The sequence below is a fragment of the Carcharhinus amblyrhynchos genome, chromosome 15 (genome assembly GCF_965287045.1).
Source record: "Carcharhinus amblyrhynchos chromosome 15, sCarAmb.v2.hapA, whole genome shotgun sequence".
NCBI classification, from domain to species: domain Eukaryota; kingdom Metazoa; phylum Chordata; class Chondrichthyes; order Carcharhiniformes; family Carcharhinidae; genus Carcharhinus; species Carcharhinus amblyrhynchos.
The window spans coordinates 41,103,301-41,125,344 of NC_137338.1; the positions used below are offsets into that span (position 1 = coordinate 41,103,301).

The 22,044-nt window shown below is 39.3% G+C and overlaps 1 protein-coding gene across 1 annotated transcript in view; it reads right to left on the reverse strand.

Annotated features, from left to right (window-relative positions):
• epha6 (eph receptor A6) overlaps window positions 1-22,044 on the reverse strand; it is a 635,583-nt gene that overhangs the window by 294,680 nt on the left and 318,859 nt on the right. The window contains exon 4 of the mRNA XM_080203887.1: window positions 13,575-13,730. Coding sequence (XP_080060013.1) covers window positions 13,575-13,730 — 156 coding nt within the window. The remainder of the gene's footprint in view (window positions 1-13,574; window positions 13,731-22,044) is intronic.

Here is a 22,044-nt window from a genome sequence, read left to right on the forward strand (position 1 = left end):
TCTTGACATCACATGAAGTAAATCAAATTATGTGAAAACTGGCATCTGTGATTGTGGGACTGTCAAGAGCAGACGAAGATGGATCATCCACTTGGCACTTCTGGCTGAAGATGCTTCACCCTTGGTTTCTGCACTGAAGTGCTGGCCTCCCCCATCATAGGGGATGGGATTTTCTTTTTAATTTGAAGTGTCTTTTATGCCTGGGAAACAGGCATAAAAGCTTTTGATAAAATCAGACAATATGATATGCATTTTCTAACTTGTGACTTTTGCTTTCATTAAGATGTCAGCATTTGTGTCAGTAATGATGACTCGTAACATGATACTGGAGACATTTCACACCTTTATATATAAATACTATCCTATGAGGCATTGCGGTTTGATAAGCATTAATTTTAGATCAGATTTCCCTATGACTAATTCCGCCCCTTACTATAAAAGTCTAGATAATAAATGACACTGATTTATTAACAATGTATTATTTTACTTGCTCTGTAAAATCAACAACATTATAGCAATATTTTGCATCTAACCTTGCCATGCTGATTGCTTCATTGCTGATGACAATAGAATGTGTCCTCATCTGTCTTTGCCAGTTCAGCTTTCATCTGGAATATTTTGTTTTGCTTTAGCTAAACTTGCAAATGCAGGGATTAATATATTCAGTGCACATTTTAACACTATGGTGTGTCATTAACCATCACAAGGAAAGCAGTGGCACAACCAGGGACTGGATAAAAATAAATTAGCCCAACATAAAATGCGTATGGGGATAGCCCATATATTTGGGAGCTTTGCACAAGTCATTGTCAGTCTTCTCACTGTCAGTAGAGAACCAACTGCTCTTTTGGCTCTTCCCCAACATTAAAATCAAGCAGCATTTGGATACCACTAATCAGATGTGTATATAAAGAAGAATGAATCTGCACATTTTGCAATGCAGGATATCTCAAGCTGCTTTACAGCTGATGAAGTATTTACGAAGTGTAGTTACTGATATAATGTAGTTATATGTGGCATTCAATTTGTACACAGCAAGGCTTCGCAATCAGCAATGAGATAAAAGGCCAGTTAATTAGTTTTTGCGGATGCTGGTCGAGGGATAAAGGCTGCCAGGATAACAGGGGGATTCCCCTGCTCTTATTTATATAGTAATATGGGATCTTTTCTATTCACCTGACAGATAGATGGGGCCTCTTCATCCAGAAATGTGCCTCTGACAATGTAGTATTCTTTCACTGAAGTTCACGCTAAGTTAAAGCTTAAGGTTAAGGCAATAACCAATAACCTTCCGACAAGGAGAAGAGAGTGATATGACTGAGTAAGGCTGAGAACCATGCATGCATGTAAACATACATTAATAGAGTATTGTTTTCCCTTGCTAAAAGGGAATGCAGAAAGAGAATTACAATATGGATCGGCTGGTATTTCATTGCTGCCAGAAGTATTGGTTTTAAATTAGCTCCTTAAAATAATGACCAAAAGCTTCCATCGTTATTTGTAGCTGGGATTTTCCAGTGTCGCTGAAAATGAATGGAGTTTTGGCTGGAATGCCAAATTCCCCGTTCTTGTTCGTAACGGGTCCCACTAGGAATTAGACCGGAGAATCCCACCCAATACTTATACGAGATGAATGAAAGTAATAATTCAATCTTAGGATTGAAGTAACCAACTAGTCACTATCACGGGCTAGAATATCATAGGAACCTCTTTATGGGGCTTCTGCCTATCCAAAATCTTCTTGATTTCTCAGTTAGCATTTAAGTACCATCCATCAGATGATGATATAACTAAAGTAGATTTGTGCTGAAAGTCTGTTGAAAACCTGAAAAATATTTTCCACTGGTAAAAATGTGAGCACTGTTGCCATCATTTTTAAATGTTATTGATTATGTCTATACTGGTGAACTGCTTCAAGGAACACAGGTGATGACCGCAAAGGTAGTAAGTTTGTAGTTGAGTTGCTGTTCCCCAGATCAATTCTACAGGTAGCTCTCAGTTGAACCATTCAAATTTCTGTCTAATTTAGAATTCTATACACTTCAGTAGTGACTGCTGTTTTGAAGTAATGGAAATTGGAATTTGACAGTTTACTGAAGAGAGAAAATGATGATTATACAATCAAATTATTTGCAGAAATATATGCTCAAAAATACTTGGTAATATTAGTTGCTTGAGTGGACCATCTTTTCAAATATACGTGTTTAAATTGGGTTTGTTAGGAATTTGGAAATTAGAGGTTAACAGTAAACTTGAGATGAAAGCAAAGTAATAAACAAGTAACGAGATTAGCAGGTGTGTAGAGAAATACTGAGATGCAATTTGCCAAGTAACAAGACTAGCAGAATTTGAGGTCTGAATTGCCATTTCACAACCATTGTTTACCAGAGATCAGCAGGGCTATACAAAAGTATAACTCCTAAAGGAATTTAATAGGTTGACAGCCAAATCCACTGGGTGGGATATCAAACTGAATAACCGCTAGCACCATCAATGGAAATGGAGGCAAGTTTTTCATGCAACACCAGACAGGCCAAGATCTTCCAAGTGGCCAGTTCCATCTATGATCAGAGCCAAGGGGGCCTGTTCCATCTAACATTGAGAGCTACAGCAGATTGCAAATATTCTCCTTTAAAAGACATCGTTTTATACCTTCACTGAACCAGCAAAAGATATTTACCCAGACTTGGTCATCTAAGCTGTATTGTGTGGTAACTATGAGCTGGATTTTATTTATAGTGTTACTAAAGTGGATGTTGTTTGGGGAAAGGGGTTCTTAGTAGGTTCAGGGAATGTTGGTATATTTTGGTAACAAGAGGTAATTTCAGATAGAACAGTGTATTTAATTATTAATATACTTAAGTGTCACAGTGTATATCAGCCTTTCTTGCCATGTATTTTTCTTTTCTTTCACTTTAATAAATATTCTTTATTAATTGTTTACACAATGACTGGACTGGGTTCTGCATTGTTCCTCACATTATTCCAAACAAATATACACCACTAGGAACCAACGTTTCAAGTTAACCTTCGGGGTTTTGAGGTAATATTGTAGGTAACATCAGTGAGGTTCTTAACAGGCTATCTAGTATTCTTTTTTAATAGATGTCACCTCCATAAAGGGATTAGTTCACAGAAACCTAACATCCCCAGCAACATGCAGTGCAGTCTCCCCATGATTTCAATTTGTCACTAGGACATCAGTTTTTGAGCTCTATACTAAATGCAATGCACACTCTTTTCACCTCACACAGTGAATGTGACACTAAGTGACATGAATGATCCCATACTAATGTTATTTAGAGGGTTCACTTCAAGGTTAGTTCCTGGATTATTTCCTCTGGTGGTTACTGCAATTCTGCCTGTTATCTGTGTTTTTACTTGATAAATGCTTCAATAATCCCATGGGAATGGTTTGGTTGGTGTTGAAGTATATTTTTGATAACTTAAATATTTTTGTATGAATTTATTGCTCCCAGTCTTGGGTGGTCTAGTAGCCTGCCTCTTGGACTTGAGCATGACTTGGAATGTAAGTAGAGGTTATGTCGAGGAGGACAAGTTGCTCGTAGAGACTGGAGGATGGGATGAAGGATTCTCTACAATATTATTTTCTTTATCGCGGGAGTTAAAATGTGCAACTGCACTTCTCCCACTTCCATTAAATGTTCCTGTTTTGCACCATCTGCAAGAAATAGAGAAGTGTATGAATAAGTGGTTTGCAATATGTTTGGGTGAATTGGCAGTCATGATTAAATTGCTACCAGTGTGTGTGATATGTGAGATGTAACCGTGGAGTTTGCTTGTGCAATATACAATTGCAAAGTGTCAAGAATTGTTGGTTGGTGAGTGATGTGAGTGTAGTGAATTCAGCATTGGATGAGGCAAGTGGTGCAGTTAGTAGGATAGGGCACTTGAATATATTCACTGACCTTGACACTCACATGGAATCATGAAACATTTTCCCACTTTGTACTGAGGTCCATGGGGCTACATTCCTGGCATTGAGTGGTGGCAGGTTAGGAAGAGGCACACTTGCATGTTTTCATTCCTATGAAGAAAAGACAAGGGCATTGATTCCACTCCCCCCCGCCAACAGATGTGTAAGGAGGGTGTCTGACAAGGCTAAGAATATCTCCCTTTCTTTTTCACCCCTTCACCTAGATCACTGTTACAGTGTCCATTTACACTCACTCTGCTATTGTTGACTTTCATACTCAGAATGATCTGAACATCATTAGTAGTTTTAATGTACCTCCCCTTTAGGAGCTGAAGGCTAGCTTTAAATAGTGCTCAGCAGTCCCGATACCAGAACCTCTGCTTGTGCGATCATCTAATGAACAATGTGGGAAGTGGTGGCTTCATCAAAAATCATGAAAATGAGCAAGCAGCACAAAGCTGGCATCCCGGCTGTTTGCAAACAAGGTCACAGCTTAGTCCCATATTGTGATCCCCACTCTCGTTTTGGTGCCATCTCCTACACATTCTGTATTTTGGAAAACAAGATTCATCTATATTGTTGTGCCTCTGTATTTAAAAGAGTTTTTATTTCTAAGGTATGCACATTTGAAGTATTATTCACAAACAGCTAAATGTTCCTGTTTTTACAACAATGAGTATTTACAGTGAATGTGGTAGAAAGCTGCAAGTGACATGGGTGATTTTATTAAAAATGGAAGGCACTAAGTGAGACTAAAACACTTCCAATGATGGACAAAAGAAAAGTTGGATTTTTGAATCACTTTGATATAGATATATCAGATTCAGTTCAAATACTTAGCCATGTATTATGTAGGTAATCAATGTATTATTAACTGTGTTACACTGCGGCTTTAAAACATCCTTTGATCTCACTTTACTTGAAGCTTGTTAATTTTGTGCTCCATTCCTTTAGTTCCACCTTAACAGTTTAACTTCATGTCATTGTGAAAGCTTAAATTATGTTTCTTGTCTACCATCTTTTCCTTAGCAATTCAATTATTAATGTTTTTCTTCAAAGGGTAGAAGCCCAGGTCTCAAGTTCCTTTCCAACATTCTGCTTAGAACTCTATCAAATTAATGGCGTTTTTTTGAAAGGAGCCCAAAACTCCGTGCCGAATTACAAATGTGAGCCAGCAACTATGTTATAAAAGGATAAAATAATTCATTATATTAAAATTATTTTGCATTCCATTGGTTGATCACCTTTATTGGCAACAACTTTATAGTTAAAAATGTCATACAAATCCTTTGAGATGAGAGTGACAACCCTTGACATCAAGGCTGTATTCAACTGAGTGTGGCGTCAAGGAGTCCTAGTGAAACTGGAATCAATGGGTATTGGGGCAAATACTCTGCTGGCTGGAGTCATACCTGGTACATAGGAAGATGGTTGTGGTTGTGGAGAGTCAATCATCTCAACTCCAGGATGTCTCTGCAGGATCCCTCAGGGTAGTGTCTTAGGCCCAACATTCTTCAGCTGCTTCATCAATGACCTTCCCTCTGTCATAAGGTCAGAAGTGGGGATGCTCACCAATGATTGTAGAATGTTCAGCACCATTCACAACTCCTCAGATTCTGAAGCAGTTTACATTCAAATGCAACAAGATCTAGACAATATCCAGACTTGGGCTGACAAGTGGAAAGTTACATTCGTGCCACATAAATGGTAGGCAATGACCATCACCGATAAGAGTCCTCTAACCACCGCCCCTTGACATTCAGTGGTGTAACCATCACCGAGTTGCCCATTATCAATATCCTTGGGGTTGCCATTGACCAGAAACTCAACTGGACTCACCACCTAAACACAGTGATTGCAAGAGCAGGTCAGAGGCTAGGAATACTCACTTCCCTAAAGCCTATCCATCACCTACAAGGCACAAGTTATGACTGTGATGGAATACTCCACATTGCCTGGATGGGTCCAGCTCCAATAATACTCAAGAAACTTGACACCATCCAGGACAAAGCAGCCCCTTGTTTGGCACCACATCTACAAACATTCAATCCTTCTACCACCAGTGCTCCGTAGCAGCAGTGTGTAATATCTATAAGATGGACTGCAGCAATTCACCAAAGAGCCTTAGACCACACTTTTCAAACCATGACCGCGTTCATCTAGAAGGACAAGGGCAGCAGATACATGGGAACACCGCCACCTGCAAGTTCCCCTCCAAGCCACCCACCATCCTGATGTGGAAATATATCATCGTTCCTTCACAGTTGCTGCATCAAAACCCTGGAATTCCCTCCCTAATGGCATTGTGGGTCAGCCCACAGAACATGGACTGCAGTAATTCAAGAAGTCAGCTCACCACCATCTTCTCAAGGGCAACTAGGGATGGGCAATAAATGCTGGCCAGCCAGTTATGCCCACGTCCCACAAATGAATAAAAGAATAAAAAAGAAATTTACAGAAACAGACATTCTAACATTCTTTAATTCTGAGCATGTGTCTTAATTTCTTCATTGGTGTATATTCCTTTACATTTGTCCATCTGCTATTAATGGTGGTTAGCAGTGCTGCCTCACAGTGCCAGGGACTTGGGTTCGATTCCTGGCTTAGGTCACTGTCTGTGTGGAACCTGCATGTTCTCCTCGCGTCTGCAAGGGTTTCGTCCGGGTGTTCCGGTTTCCTCCCACAGTCCAAAAGACGTGCTGGTAGGTGTTTTGGTCATGCTAAATACTCCCTCATTGTACCCGGACAGGTACCGGAGTGTGGTAACTAGGGGATTTTCACAGTAACTTCATTACAGTGTTAATGTTAGCCTACTTGTGACACTAATAAATAAACTTTAAACTTTATATTCATTCAATCATTGACACAGATTGCTTTGATTGCCTTCAGAATGCCCTTTACAATGGTCAGAAGGTCACTCAGCTTCATATCATTGGTAAAGTTTATCATATTAGCTACACAATAGTCACCATTATTGTTCACGAACCATCTGAAAGATTTTCCGGCCCCACTGGCCAACGGGATTGTACAGACTTCTGGCTGGGCTGCCAAATCTCCTGTGGCAGGTCCCACCGTGACAAGGCCAGCCACAGGAGACTTAAAGGCTTGCAAAGCTGTACTAGGCACTGCCTTGAACAGAACAATAAATCATCCCTTGGCTCTCTATTTTAATCCAACAGATAAATTGCAGTTAACACTTTGCACCTCAATGTTCTTGAAAAGCCTTTCAGCCTGAATTTGATCACAAACCCACCGAAATTCCAAATATCTTCTAAGTATTGAATAACGTGCATCTGCTAATTTACTTTTCCCAGAAAGGCTGAACAGCTATGTTCCACACCTGAATACAGGAATAGCATACTGCAATAAAATTACCTTTTACGGACCAACAGAATACCAGAACGTGAGCCAGTAACATGGACAGACCCAAATGAAAATAGAATATGACAGGATCATAGAATCCTACAGTGCAGAAGGAGGCCATTCAGCCCATCGAGTCTGCACTCACCACAATTCCACCCAGGCCCCATTCACATAACCCTATGCATTAACCCTAGCTAGTCCCCCTGACACTAAGGGGCAAATTGGCATGACCAATGCATCTAACCAGCACGTCCTTCGGATTGTGGGAGGAAACTGGAGCACCTAGAGGAATCCCATGCAGACATGGGGAGAATGTGCAAACTCCACGTAGACAGTGACCCAAGCTGGGAATCGAACCCAGGTCCCCGGCACTGTGAGGCAGCAGTGCTAACCAGTGTGCCACCATGCCACCAGGATCAGAAGAAACCAATCTGAAGAGCCAAGTGTTAATACATATATAGAATACAATAGTTTCCTTAGATAGAAAATTGCCAAGCTGTACTGGCATCTGGAGACTTGAGGCATTACAATCTAAGTGAGCACAACCCTCAGACTGGCAACTCCTCCTCACACCAAATCATTACAGTTCTCCAAATTCCCTGGGCATTTCATTGCTCCTTTGTTGAATAGCTTTAAAGTTCATGATACAATTCAAGTTTGCATGTAAAATAATTGGTTAAAAACCTAGAATATTAACAAAGATCATCAATTTTCCTGCACAAGCAAGAATTCTTACATTATGTACATCAATACACGGGTGTATATCAAATGGAATTCCAATGGTACATATTCATATGGAGCACCTGGTTGAATTATAAGCAAAGGTTTTCTGTGTGACTACAGGAATTCTAATCATGTGTTTTAACGTATGGAGGAGGCAGCCAGTTTATTCCACATCCAGGAAAAGCCAAAGTGTGAATTGATGCATGTGACATATTGAACAGTTTGCAGTGCTTGATGTATGAAGTATCCTGAATGTAATTACTATGTAATGAAATCAATTATAAATCAAACACAGTAGAAAGGAATTGAAATCTGAGTCCGTAAGATGAAAAACAGTAAACCTATTTTCAATTAGATTAACTAAAAATTAAGCATGTATCATTGTTTCATGGCATGTGCTTGGGACAAAATGGAAGTTTTAAAATATTGTTTGATCTGTTTTCAGCTTACTGTGTGTTATCTAAGAGCAAATTATGCAGTTGTCAGTAATATAAGTGAAATAGTATTTGAAATATAGTTTCTCCCTTTTTGTGTTCCTTCTCTGCAATACATGAAATAATTCCCTTCTGTAATTTAGAGCAATGCCATCAAGTTAAAGAAAAAATCATGGCAAGGGTCTCACTTCATCCTCTTTCCCATGTCTGTGAGCTGTTGAAGATCAGGCAGTCTTACTCTAGGGGTCCATCGTGCTGATTTGCATGATGAATGATTAAATAGCTTTTTAATTGCTGTTAAATTATTCCAGCTAAACTGTGATTTCATGCAAATTTTAAGCCATAATGACATGCAGTGAATCATTTACCAAGATTTAGAATCTGGAACAATGCAAGTCGATTAATTCTAATTTTGTGACAGTGGAGAATTATGTGCACTAGTAAGCTTTTATGTATATATCCTGATTGCTTTGTTATAGCTCATACAGTGGAGACAGATTGTTTGACACAGGAAAAGAAGTTGGCAAATCTAAAGCCTTCAGGGATGATGATGATGTTCAATGCTGCAATGGTAGAATCACAGTTATGAACAGAGATTTAAAACAACACAGACATTTATGAGTGAAATGACTTGAAGATCTTGGGAGTAGCTGCATCATTCATAATACATATAGATAGGGAGCTACAGGAGAACTAAAATATAAAACCGCAACTTATAGTTAAATAAGGAGTTCAGAGTTCACTCAACCATTGGAAATAAAGTAACATTCAATAGATGTAGACAGTATCTTAATTAAATCTTTAGTTAATTTATTCATTTTTGATGGCCATGAAGGCAAGATTATTTCAGTGCCAGAGAATAGAACATCTCTGCTTTGTTTCTCAGTGTTAGTGAGATAAATATTTATGCAGAGCTAGGAACCCAGAAGAGAAAGAAAGCTGAGATATGATTTATTACTGGCAACAAAATCATTTTTTCTCACTTACAGCATTACCATTCTTAATAATACATATCACACAATGAGATATCATAAATCTATCGACTCTATGCAACAGGCTGGGCATTATTCACACCTTATTAATATTTGCATGCAGTTAATATTTCATAAGGAAAATGACTTCACCATGCAACTGTTCTCTGCACATTAAATTGAACTTATGTGATTATCTAATTTTCTTTGCCCACATAAAATGCTGAAACAATCTTAAATTGATCTATTAGCCACATCACTCAAATGTCACTCAACCTAGTAGCAGACTGTCAATGGATAGCCAATAGATCGTTTAGGACACAACACACCCTGGACATTCTCTCTTCCACCATCTTCCATTGTGAAAGATAAACAAAAGTCTGAGGTCACGGACCAACCAACTGAAGAGCAGCTCTTTCCCTGCTGCCATCAGATTTTGAATGGATCTACCCCTCATCAAGTTGATCTTTCAGTACACCTTAGATGTGACTATAACACTGCATTCTGCACTTTCTCCTTTCCTTCTCTATGAATGGTATGCTTTGTATGTATAGCATGCAAGAAGCAATACTTTCACTGTATACATGAGACAATAATAATAATAAATCAAATCAGATGGGTTAAGGAAAGGTGTGGGATTTAAGTCAATTTCCAAAATCAAGCAGACTTGTATCAAAGTATCCAATGACATCATTCCAGTAAGAATTCCCATATCTTTGTTCTAAAAGCAGCCTCCAAATAAGAGATACACAGAATTAAGAGCTTCAATAATTGTCCAATGTTCAGAAAAAAAATCCAAAAGTTGTCTTTAATAAATTAATGTTGATGACAACCTATTTTGCAGTCAAGAAGATAAATAAGATTGCCGTGGGTATTATCAACACACTGGTATTCTGATTCGCATATCCTCCTTACCAGTGCAGCTACAAGTAGTTGGGTGGACTAACTTACATATTTAATAACAAAAAGAATATTAACTTGGTTACATTAGTGAGACCATCCACTCTAATTTGTAGCTATAAATTAATACTATATACCAGTGACTCTTTGAGAATAGATAATATTCATTGCAGACAAATAATGTTGCTGCCAAAGTTCTAGAATTTCCTCCCAACACCTTTTCATCCTGCTCCCTCTCTTTGTGTAAAGAAACTCAAAGCCTACTTCTTTGAATAATCTTTTAATCACCAGTATTAACAGCTCCTTATGTGTCTCTTATGCTTGATAAACACTCTGGTAAAGTACCTTGGGACATTTTACTATGTTACAGGTGCTCTGTAAATCCAACTTTTCATTGCAGCAAAGATTTGCTGTAGAATGGTTATTTGAAGGGCTTTTTTTTATTAAGGCATCAGTGTACTGAACAGGGAGATCATTATGAATTTAACAACAATAAGCATGTTAAGTGCTTGTTTTACTAACACAAGATGTAAAGAACAAGTTCCTTTAATCTTTCATCTGTCTCTGTGATGTGCAGAGGCTAAAATTCCTCAGCCGTACTGTCAGTTTCCTTCTGTAACTCCAGCTGCAAACCAGCAGTGAGTTTTTGCTGTTTCAGGAAGTTTCCAATTTGCCTAGGAAATGCGGAATTTGCATCTGCTAGTTATTTATTTCAGACAAACACAGATGGCAGTTTCAGAGTTACACCACAAAAACTAAACATTAATTTGAAATACTTCCACCTTTAACAAACTGCAACTGAAAGTTTAAGTAAGATCAAACAACTACAATCACTTAAAAAAATTAATTGTTTTTTAATTAAAGTTAAAGGACTTAGCTATTGCACATGCCCGAGACTCCAATGTTTATGCTTAGCAAAAGATCTGGCACTAATGTGATGGGCTAAATGGCATTTTTGTGCGTCGTAAATTCCATCATTCTATTATGAGATGGCCAAGGCCAGATGTCAATTATAAAGGCCAAATTAATTCCAGGAAAATAATTATTGAATAACTTTTCTCAAAAACAACTAATAATGACAAAAGGAACAGCAAAATATGTTGAGAATGTTATGATGTTAATAGAAGAGGCGCAAAAAATTTTTTCCGAATTCATCTGGAAACTTTGATGATTGTGTTAACACTTGCCAAAGCATCAACCCAACTCCACATCCCCTTCCCAAGGAACATTCCCTTACTATTGCAGAGTTGCTCCTTTACCTCCTCATCATTCAAGGCCCTAAACATTCCTTTCAGGATAAGCAGCGATTCACTTGCACTTCTTTCAGTTTGATCTATTGTATTTGCTGCTCCCAATGCAGTCTCCTTTACATTGGAAGAATTAAACGTAGACCGGGTGGCCGCTTTGCAGAACACCTTTGCTCAATCTGCAAGCAGGACTCCAACCTTCCTGCCGTTTTAAATCAGCACGTTGCTCTCTTGCCCACATGCCCATCCTTGGCCTGCTGTAATGTCTCACTGAAGCCTGTCTAAAGCTGGAGGAACAGCATCTCAGCTTCCAGCTGGACATGTTGCAGCCCTCAGGACTCTAATGTTGACTTCAGCAGCTTTAAATTGTGGCATTTCTCCTCTATCTTAAACCACCCTCTTTTAAATGTCCCATACATGTATTGTCTCAATGCAAACACTCACCCCACCTTCCTCCCCACCAGGCCATCTGGCTTTTGTTATTAAAGTTGCTACATTTTATTGCAATCTCTCACAGCTACACTTTAATATTTAACACATTCTTCTTTTCATTAGTTCTGACAAAGAGCCAAAAGAAATGTTAACTCTGCTTTCTCTCCTTATAGACATTACCAGATCTGCTGAGGTTTCCAGCATTCATGGTTCTTGTTTATGAATCTTCCTTTTGGCAGCTCAGCAGTATCTGACAGCCATTAAACCTGTTATTTCTGAGGAAAGGGTGATTAATCTTTCACATTGTTTAAGTTAGAAGTTTTTAGTGAAAACTGAAACTCTGCTCTGTCCTGAAAACCTTGTGTCAGCATTCAGAAATCCCAAATGAGGCAATGCATAGGTTAGATGTTAGAATGTAACCAATTATAACATTGGATCATTGTACTGTGACCAATGGTAACAAGCTGTAAGGGTCAGCTGACCCAATAAACTATGTAACTAATGACAAAATGATGTTATGATCAGCTGATTCAGTATATATAAGAACCTGTTGGGAACTGTTGAATTGCTTGGAATGGCCCAGGGTGAGGCCACAAGTGTTTATTGTTTCACCCCTTTTCTCAGTTCCAACTGCACCATTATAATCTTATCGACAAAGGATTGTGAACATAGTCTAGTCCATCACGCAAACCAGCTGCCCATCCATTGACTCCATTTACACTTCCTGCTGCCTCAGGAAAGCAGCCAGCATAATCAAGGACCCTTGGCACCCCAGATATACTCTCTACACCTCCTTCCATCAGGAAAAAGATACAACAATCTGAAAACACATACCGTCAAACTCAAAAACAGCTTCTTCCCTGCTGTCATCTGACTTTTGAATGGTCCTTTCACATATTAAGCTGATCTTTCTCTTCACCACATCTGTAGCTGCAACATTATATTCTGCACCCCAACATTTTTCTTTTCCCCTACGTACTTTATGAATGGTGTACTTTGTCTGTATAGCATAAGAAACAATACTTTTCACTGTATCCCAGTACATGTGACAATAGTAAATCAAATCAAATATTCATGTCTCAAGTTATAATGTGCTTTCTGGGTGAGATGCTACACAGCTTTCTGCTCTGCCCCCATTCCCAAAACTAAGCAAAGCTTTAAATTATTTGGTCTGCCATGGACTGAAATATTTCTTTTCATGCCAGTGGATCATAGAGTTGATATGAATATTTGCTAATTTTAAATATTCTGCAAGTTCACAGTTGACTGGAGTAATCAAAGAAAAGCTGTTTGTCTCTTTGTTAATGTGTAGGAAATATGCGCAGTACTATTTCAAAAAGTGCCTGATGCTAACATATTTTCTGATAAAGTTCACACCCACACATTTAAAATCTCTTTTTGCACATAATATTCCAACACCAGGCCAGCTGGTGGTTGCTTCCTGTCATGAATCCTATGACAATTCATATTTCGATTCATTTTTGTGGCACGACACAAACTTTTTAAAAAACTATTTTAATAACTTAGACATGTAGCAAGCGAGACCAAGATAGTTGTAATTACTTACTAGTGCACGCCATGGTTGGTGGGTCTATTTCCGCCCTGAAGTACCCACTATCACATTTACACACTTTGGAGGCATCCTCATGAGTGAAGCTGTGTGGAGGACATTTGGAGCACTTGATGTTTCCAGCAAAAGCTTTGTAGAATCCGGGCCTGCAAGCTAATAAAGTAACAAAAGACACAAATGTTAAAGGTAAATCATCACGTGCTAATTAACCTGAACCATTGTGACAAATGTACAAAGTTGCAAAAGTTGGTTTCAATAATTATACTAATTGCTTTGTATGCCAGGACTGTTGCTGCACACATGAGTCCTTCACCCCGCAAGTGCTATCCTCTAGCAGCTGACATAAAACATTAGAAACTGGGGGTACTGGCAATAAAGCCTCAAATCTGGAAGTTGGGGAATTGGTCCTCAGGATCATGAGGTCTGAGAGTGCAGTGTGTGGACTTTGGTGTTTAGAAGCTAGAGAGGGATATGGAAGTACTGAACAGGGTCTGAGACCCAGGGAATGGGATAGGATCTGAAACATGACATTTATGAAGGAGGTCCTAATGATCAGGATTTGGTAAAATTCATGGAGACAAGGATGGTTGCATTGCTGGCGAGTTGCTGGTAACTGGAGGCAATGGTCGGGGGAGAAACTGTATCGGGCACCGTTAAAGAAAGGAGAGCCTAAGAAAATGAGGAAGTATCTGAACTTGGCCTCTGTTGGACCAACAGGACACTTGTCCATCTTCATTAGTTTGTTTCTGCATTTACATTATTGCATTAAAGTACAGTGCACTATTAGTTTGTTTGACAAGACATAAAAGTCCTCTGTGCTGCCAGGGCAGCAAATAGTTCCCCATTGAACTATGATCTCAGCTACTCTTCTCTTGCCTTAACCTTTCTCTGCTGTCACATACTGAATTAAACCTTCCCAAAGTTTACAAAAAAAGGTTCACACATGCACTTACACACATGCACACACAAACATGCATGCACACACACACATGCACACATATCCTCTTTTTTTTACCTTTTTTTGAAATTTATCCCATTGTTTATCAAAATTATTTTTGAATAGAAGTTCCTCATCCAACAGTGCTAGAAACTCTGTGAAGATATCCTACCAAGTTGAGCAAACCACTAATGATGCAGGTACACAATTCACCCTGATACTGTACAATCTAAATTCAGCTGACATACCCAGCTCTGGATAAAGCTATCAAGCCTGAGATAAGGCTCTTGAATGAGGTTGAAGGTTTTGAGTAATCATTAATTAAAGTGCATAAAGGTATAGAAGACAATTTAATATATAGACATTTTATCATGCAAGTTTGAGCCACGTTTTATGCAAACCCTTTTGAACAGTTAGAAATTTCAGTTCTGAGAAAATAAATGGTGGATAAAAGAGTAAAGGTATTTTGGGAGACTGGTGATAACATTATGTAATAAGTGTAATAGGTTTACATTGGGGAGAACATCAGGCACTATAAAACTGACATAATATGAAATCTCAGAATCTTACAGCACAGAAAGAAGCCCTTCAGCCCATTGTGCCTGTGCTGGCCATCAAATGCCTATCCATCCTATCCCATTTGAGTCAAGAGTTTCTGCTAATTTGACCTAGTCTGGAATTCTCTGACACTGCGGTGGTGGGAACCCCAGGGGGAGATTTGGCAGCCCAAATCAGAACTCTATTGACTTTTGATCGGACCAGACAATCCTTGCGGTGGGAGTAGGTGGGGGGGAGGCCTGAAAAGTGCCACCCCGAGTCAAATTAGTGTAACCAGGTCAAAACAACTGAATCAGGTTCGGGCTGGTGGTCGTGGTGGGAGGGGGAGGAGAAGAAAATGGGAGATGTCAGTGACGACTGGTGGATAGGGGGTTGGGGGGGGTTGTGGAAGACTCCAGCAATTACTGTTGGGGTAGTGGGGGGGAGGGTCGATCGTGGGCTTATGAGGGGGAAACATGCCGGCTTTGAATGTGATGGACAGGGGATGCAAGTGCATGTGTTGATTGGGAAGGGTTGGGGGGGGGGGGGGAAGGGTCCTTGAGACACGGTGTGGTGGAATGGGGGTTGGAGGAGGTTATTTCTTGGTCTGATTGGGACACCCCAATCTCAGTGCAGCTGGCTTTACTGGTGTGTTTAGGCCCCGCCCCTCAAAATGACAGTGTGGAACATGGCCGCCTTTTTATTGACGAAATGCCACATGATCTACAGAGAAAACCTGCATGTTTCTCTAGAGAGAAGCACGCTGGTTTTTAGTCAGACCCTGACACCTTGCCTTTTTTTTTGGTAAGATTCCAATATTTAACTTACTAAAATAAACAGACCAGTGCACATCATGACACTAGTAAATGGTTCGTTGTAGCCTTCTTTTTGTTCTGTTTTTCTCCTTCAGTTCCCTGCCAGGAGCCAGGTCCTTTGTAATTATTCACTGAATTAAAAAAAAATTGAAAAGAAAACCCTTTCCCTTTGTTCTTATTGAAATGATGGAGGCTAAGGGGCAACCTGACAGAGGTGTACAAGAGTATGAGTGGCACGGACAGAGCAGATAGTCAGATGCTGTTTCTGAGGGTAGAAAAGTCAAGTACAGAGGTTTAAGGTGCATGGGGAGAGTTTAGAGGAGATATGCGAGGCAAGTGTTTTTACACGGAGAGTAGTGGACGTCCGGAATGTGCTGCCTGGGGAGGTGGTGGGAGCAGGTATGATAGCATCACTTAAGGAGTATCTAGATGAATACATGAATAGGATGGGAATGGAAGGATATGGACTCCGTAAGTGCATACGATTTTAATTTATGCAGGCATCATAATCGACGCAGGCTTGGAGGGCTGAAGGGCCTGTTCTTTGAACCAGGGTGTGATTTTTTTTACTGCAGTGGGGTGTGGAGGCAGACCTCAAGCCTACCTGAACCAAAACAGGGATCAAACCCCATGGTGGTGGCATTAATCTGATCCATGTATTAACCATCCAGCCAATTGAGCTGACAGGTACCCAGTTTCTTTTTAGTTATCTTTACTTTATTAATTATAAGTAGTTTATTATTTTAGCTATTCAGAGGGGAGGACATGATGCATTAAAATGCTTATTTTTTGTGATAAACCCATTTTCAGCTTTAATGAGGCAGAACAGGTTACCATTCTTAAATACATCAAAGAATTTTTTTAATACAAAAGAAAATCAATATACAATTACTTTCTATTATGCTGATCCATGAACAATTTATATGTTTGGTTTTGTGAATAAGTTTGAACAGAAATTTGAGCCATAACTGCACTTTGGGAAAAACAGCAGTTAAACTTTATACCCAGTTTCATGATTACACCAGAAGCAAGAAACTCTACTCTCAGAAATTATGTGGCATAGGTACAATTGTGCACAAGTGTAATATTTCTTCATCAAAATGTAGATGCTGTTACAATTACATTGCCGGGGTTACAATGCTGGCTAACTGAAAACATTCAAAAGAGCATAATATTAATATTATTTTTATTTTGTATAATATACTAAAACATATTTCTTCCCAAACATTTTCCCTCGTAACACTGCTCATCACCATGCCCTGACTGGAGACCAGGAGGGTGGTGCAGTCCAAGTGAGGGATTTCTTTATCTCCGTCTAACATTTCTCATTAGCCAACAAAAAGCAATTTTTTGTAAAAAGATGAAGAATTTAAAAATTTCTCTGTCCCAAATGATTTACAGAATGGCTCAGATGAAGTTAGTAAAACACACCCTACAGTGTTAGGGTGAATTCAAATGCTAGATTATTTGAAAGCACTGGGGGAAAGCTATTTGTATTCAAATCAGCGCAACTATTTTTTGAAAATGGAAATCTTAGTCATTAACAATGTGAATTTTTTTGAATATTTGAGTTAAAATGTGCTAATGACAGTTCTGTTCAATTAACATCAAATCTACATAAAACTGCTCCAAAATTAGAGTAATTGAGAATTAATCAAATGTATCGAATCATCCAACCTTTGGATTATTTTTAGGAAGTCAACTGTGCACAGTGTGTGTGAAACTGAATACCAGCTCAGGAATGGAATTCCTCCCTGAGTTACTTTTAGCAAAAAAAAAGCAAGAGTACAAAGTAGGATCATATTTTAAAGTCTTATAACTGTTTCATTAAAATTAATTAAAGCAAGAATCTCAGTCTCCAGAAGGGGAAGTAAAATGCTGAAAAACTGAAGATTTCCTGTTTTTATTTTTGCATAGATTTAAGCTTTAATTTTACTCCAACAGTATTTTTAGATCGTACGTAATTTCCAGAATGGCAATGACATTATCTTACACTATGAGTACCTTTAAAGGAGAAATGACCAGGCTTCAGAATGGTTTATTTTCCACTTCATACTCGGTGACGGCATCAAACTCTGTTAACTATGACAGGTTAAATGTAATGCAAATTTTCCTCAAAGTGTCTTGAATGTGCCTCAGAACATATCTACAGTCAGGAACTCTTTATTGCAAGTCATTTTTTTCTTTATTCTTTAATAGCCTGTGGGGTGTTGCTGGCAAGGCCAGCATTTGTTGTTCATCCTTCATTGCCCTTGTACTGAAGGGCTTGCCAAGCCATTTCAGAGTTAAGAGTTAACTGTGCTGCTGTGGGTCTGGAGGCAGATGTTGGCCAGACTAGTTAAGGATGGCAGATTTCCTTCCCTAAAGGGTATTAGTGAATCAGATGGAATTTTACAACTATTGATGATAGTTTCATAGTCACCATTCCTGAGACTGGCTTTATATTCTAGGCTTTTATTAATTGTACTTAAATCCCACCAGCTACCATGGTGGAATATGACTCCACGTCCTCAGAGAATTAGCCAGGGCCTCTAGATTAGTTGTCCAGTGATATTACCACTGCATCATTGTCTCCCTAACATGATTATCACTACACCAGCATCTCCCCTATTTTGAAGAAATTGCTGAATGAGCTTGATAAGAGTAGAATTTAATATTGGTTCCATATTGTGCTATTGCAGCATGTTAGCTAGCGTAATTCTGCTCAAGGCATTTTACTATCACTGAGGATACCTAAACTCATTAAGCTAAATGGATTCAAGCTCTGATGCTTGTGATAAAATATTTTAAGTCAATTGTATAACCTAGCCCTGAAAATGACTATTTGGAGCTTGCATACCTTTATGCACACCATGGTTCAGAATTCCATGACCATTTTCTCTACACAACTATCTTGGACAGAAGTGAATATGTGTTGTGACCAAAAAGGAAAAACTTTCCATAACAGCTCCATGCTAAATTTGCCATCCAAGCACAGTGGACAGGAATGAGCAGTTATTTTGCACACATGACAAATAATAACCCATCATTAGCAATGGCTCATCATTCAGGAGACACTTCAGGTTCAATTAGCAATGAACAATATTTCATAGGATCTCAACTGAACATAAACATTACCCATAAATTTGCTTCACCTTTACACTAATTTTCAGCACCAAGAATTGGATTGTAATAGACTCCATGCAATTTACATTTCTTCTATTTGTGTACCATTGACTATTTTATGTAAGCATCTACACGCGAGAGGAAACTCAAACTAATACAAAATCCAAGTGTTTGTGGAATTGGCTTTACAATAATGACAACGTGGATGCAGAGAGATGCAGGGGGAGTTCTCTGGCTCCCCCATAATGCGTTTCTTGGATTTCTCATTGACTGTACCCCATGTTGACAGAAAATCTATAGTGGGGAAATGCCATTGGTAGGACAAGAAAACACCACGAGCGTGAACTGCCATAGAATTCTGACCACATTCTCTTTGCACGTCCATCTTCCTATACCACTGTGCGTAGACTTGGATATAGCAAGAACAACAAATTCAATCTTATTGTTTTCTTTTTAACAAAAACTTTTTTGTGACTTATTCTTTCTGAAAATCTGGTAGTAGATACGGTCATTGTGTGCATTTATAATGATACATTAAAAGGAATGGGGCTCTACACTGCAGAGAAGTATCCATAAAATCATAAAAATTCAAGAGCTGGGACAGGCCAGCTTGTTCTTCCATTGTTCTGCAAATGTGAGGTTATCCACTTTGGTAGAAATAATAGTAGAAAGGAATATTATTTAAAGGGTGAAAAGCTGCAGGATGCTACTGTGCAGTGGGACCTGGGGGTCCTTGTGCATGAATCGCAAAAACTCAGTCTGCAGGTGCAGCAGGTGATCAAGAAGGCAAATGGAATGTTGGCGTTTATCGCGAGGGGGATAGAATATAAAAGCAGGGAGGTCTTGCTGCAACTGTACAGGGCACTGGTGAGGTCGCAACTGGAGTACTGTGTGCAGTTTTGGTCCCCTTATTTGCGTAAGGATATATTGGCCTTGGAGGGAGTGCAGAGAAGGCAGAGAAGGTTCACCAGGATGCTACCAGAGATGAGGGGGTTAGCTTATGAGGAGAGATTAAATAGACTGGGCCTGTACTCTTTGGAGTTTAGAAGGCTGAGGAGGGATCTTATAGAGACTTACAAGATAATGAAGGGGCTAGATAGAGGGAGAGAGATTCTTTCTACTCAGAAAGGAAAACAGAATCAGAGGGCACAGCCTCAAAATAAGGAGGGGGGGGCAGTTTAGAACGGAGTTGAGGAGGAACTTCTTCACTCTAAGGGTGGTGAATCTCTGGAATTCTCTGCGCATTGAAGTGGTGGAGGCTACCTCATTGAATATATTTAAGGGTAGATAGATTTCTGTTAGACAAGGGAATTAAGGGTTATGGGGAGAAAGCGGGTAAGTGGAACTGATCCACTGCAAATCAGCCATGATTTTATTGAATGGCAGAGCAGGCTCGAAGGGCTAGATGGCCTACTCCTGCTCCTATTTCTTATGCTCTTATTATGTTCAGCATGAACACAGCCAATCTCCTACCTCAACTCTGTGTCCCCATACCTAGTATTCTTTCATTCCCTTAATCCTTAATTATCCATTCACCTTTGTCTTGAGTAAGCTCAATATCAGAACATCCTGACTCCCAGGAGTGGAGACTTCAAAAGATTCACAACTCTTTGACTGAAAAAAAAGTCTACTCATCTCAGTCCTAAATGAGTGACCCCCTTATTCAAAGATTATGACCCTGTCTTCTAATTGTCCAGGCTGGGGAAATATTTTCTCAACATTTATCCCATCAAGCCTGTGAAGAATGTTCTTTATGTTTCAATGAGTTCACTACTTATTCTAGCTAACCCCAGAAAACATGGGCTTAATCTGCTCAATCTTTCCTCACTGGACAATCCCCAGGGGTCAGTCCAGTGAGCGCTTGCTACACTCCCCCTCGGATAAGCCTGTCCTTCCCTTAGTAAGACAACTAAAATGGCACACACAAGTGGCCTCACCAATGCCCTATATAATTTTACACTCTAATCACTCGGGGTGAAAGTTAACATACCAGTTGCCTTAACGATTACATGATGTAGCTCCAAGTGAATTTTCTGTCTATGTACAAGGCCCCTCAGGTCTTTCTGAATGCAAACATTTCCCATTTCCTCACCAGTCAAAAACATTCCTCTTTTACGTTTGTCACAAGGACTTTAAACCAGCAAGTTGGGGGGGAGGGAAGAATAAAACTATGGGAAATATAATGGTTAAGGAAAAGCAAAGCAGCAGGTTAGCATGTGGGAAGACAGTTTTAACTACACCAAAAATCAGGAAAAAAGTTAAAAGGAAGGAGAGCTCAGACGATATTATTAATGGAGGTCTTAAGATTCAAAAAGAAGGTACTAAAACGAGCATAAGGACACTTTATCTGAATGCTCATAACAGTCGAAACAAGAGAAATGAGTTGACGGCACAAATTATTGCAAATGAATATGATTTAGTGGCCATTACAGAGACATGGTTGCAGATGGTCCAGGGGTATCAGACTGTTTGGAAGGACAGACAGGAAGGTAAGGGAGGTGGTGTAGCTCTGATATTTAAGGATGACATCATGGCGGTAGTGAGGGATTGTGTAGGTTCTATGGAAAACAAGGTTGAATCTGTTTAGGTGGAAATTAGGAATAGTAAGGAGAAAAAGTCACTAATAGGTATAGTCTATAGGCCACCAAATAATAACCTCATGGTGAGGTGAGAAATAAACACAGATATAACTGATGCATATAAAACTGGTACAGCAATTATCATGGGGGATTTTAATCTACATGTCGATTGGTCAAACCTGCTTGGTCAAGGCAGCCTTGAGGAAGAGTTCATAGAATGGATCAGCAATAGCTTCCCTGAACACTATGCAATGGAACATACGAGGGAGCAAGCTATCCTGGATTTGGTCCTGTGCAATGAGATAAGAATAATTAATGGTCTCACAGTTAGTGATCCTCTCGGAAGGAGCGATCACAGTATGGTTGAATTTAAAATACAGATGGAGCATGAGAAGATGAAATCCAGTACCAGTATCTTGTGCTTAAACAAAGGAGACTATAATGAGATGAGGGAGGAGTTGGCTAAGCTGGACCGGGAGCAAAATCCTTATGGT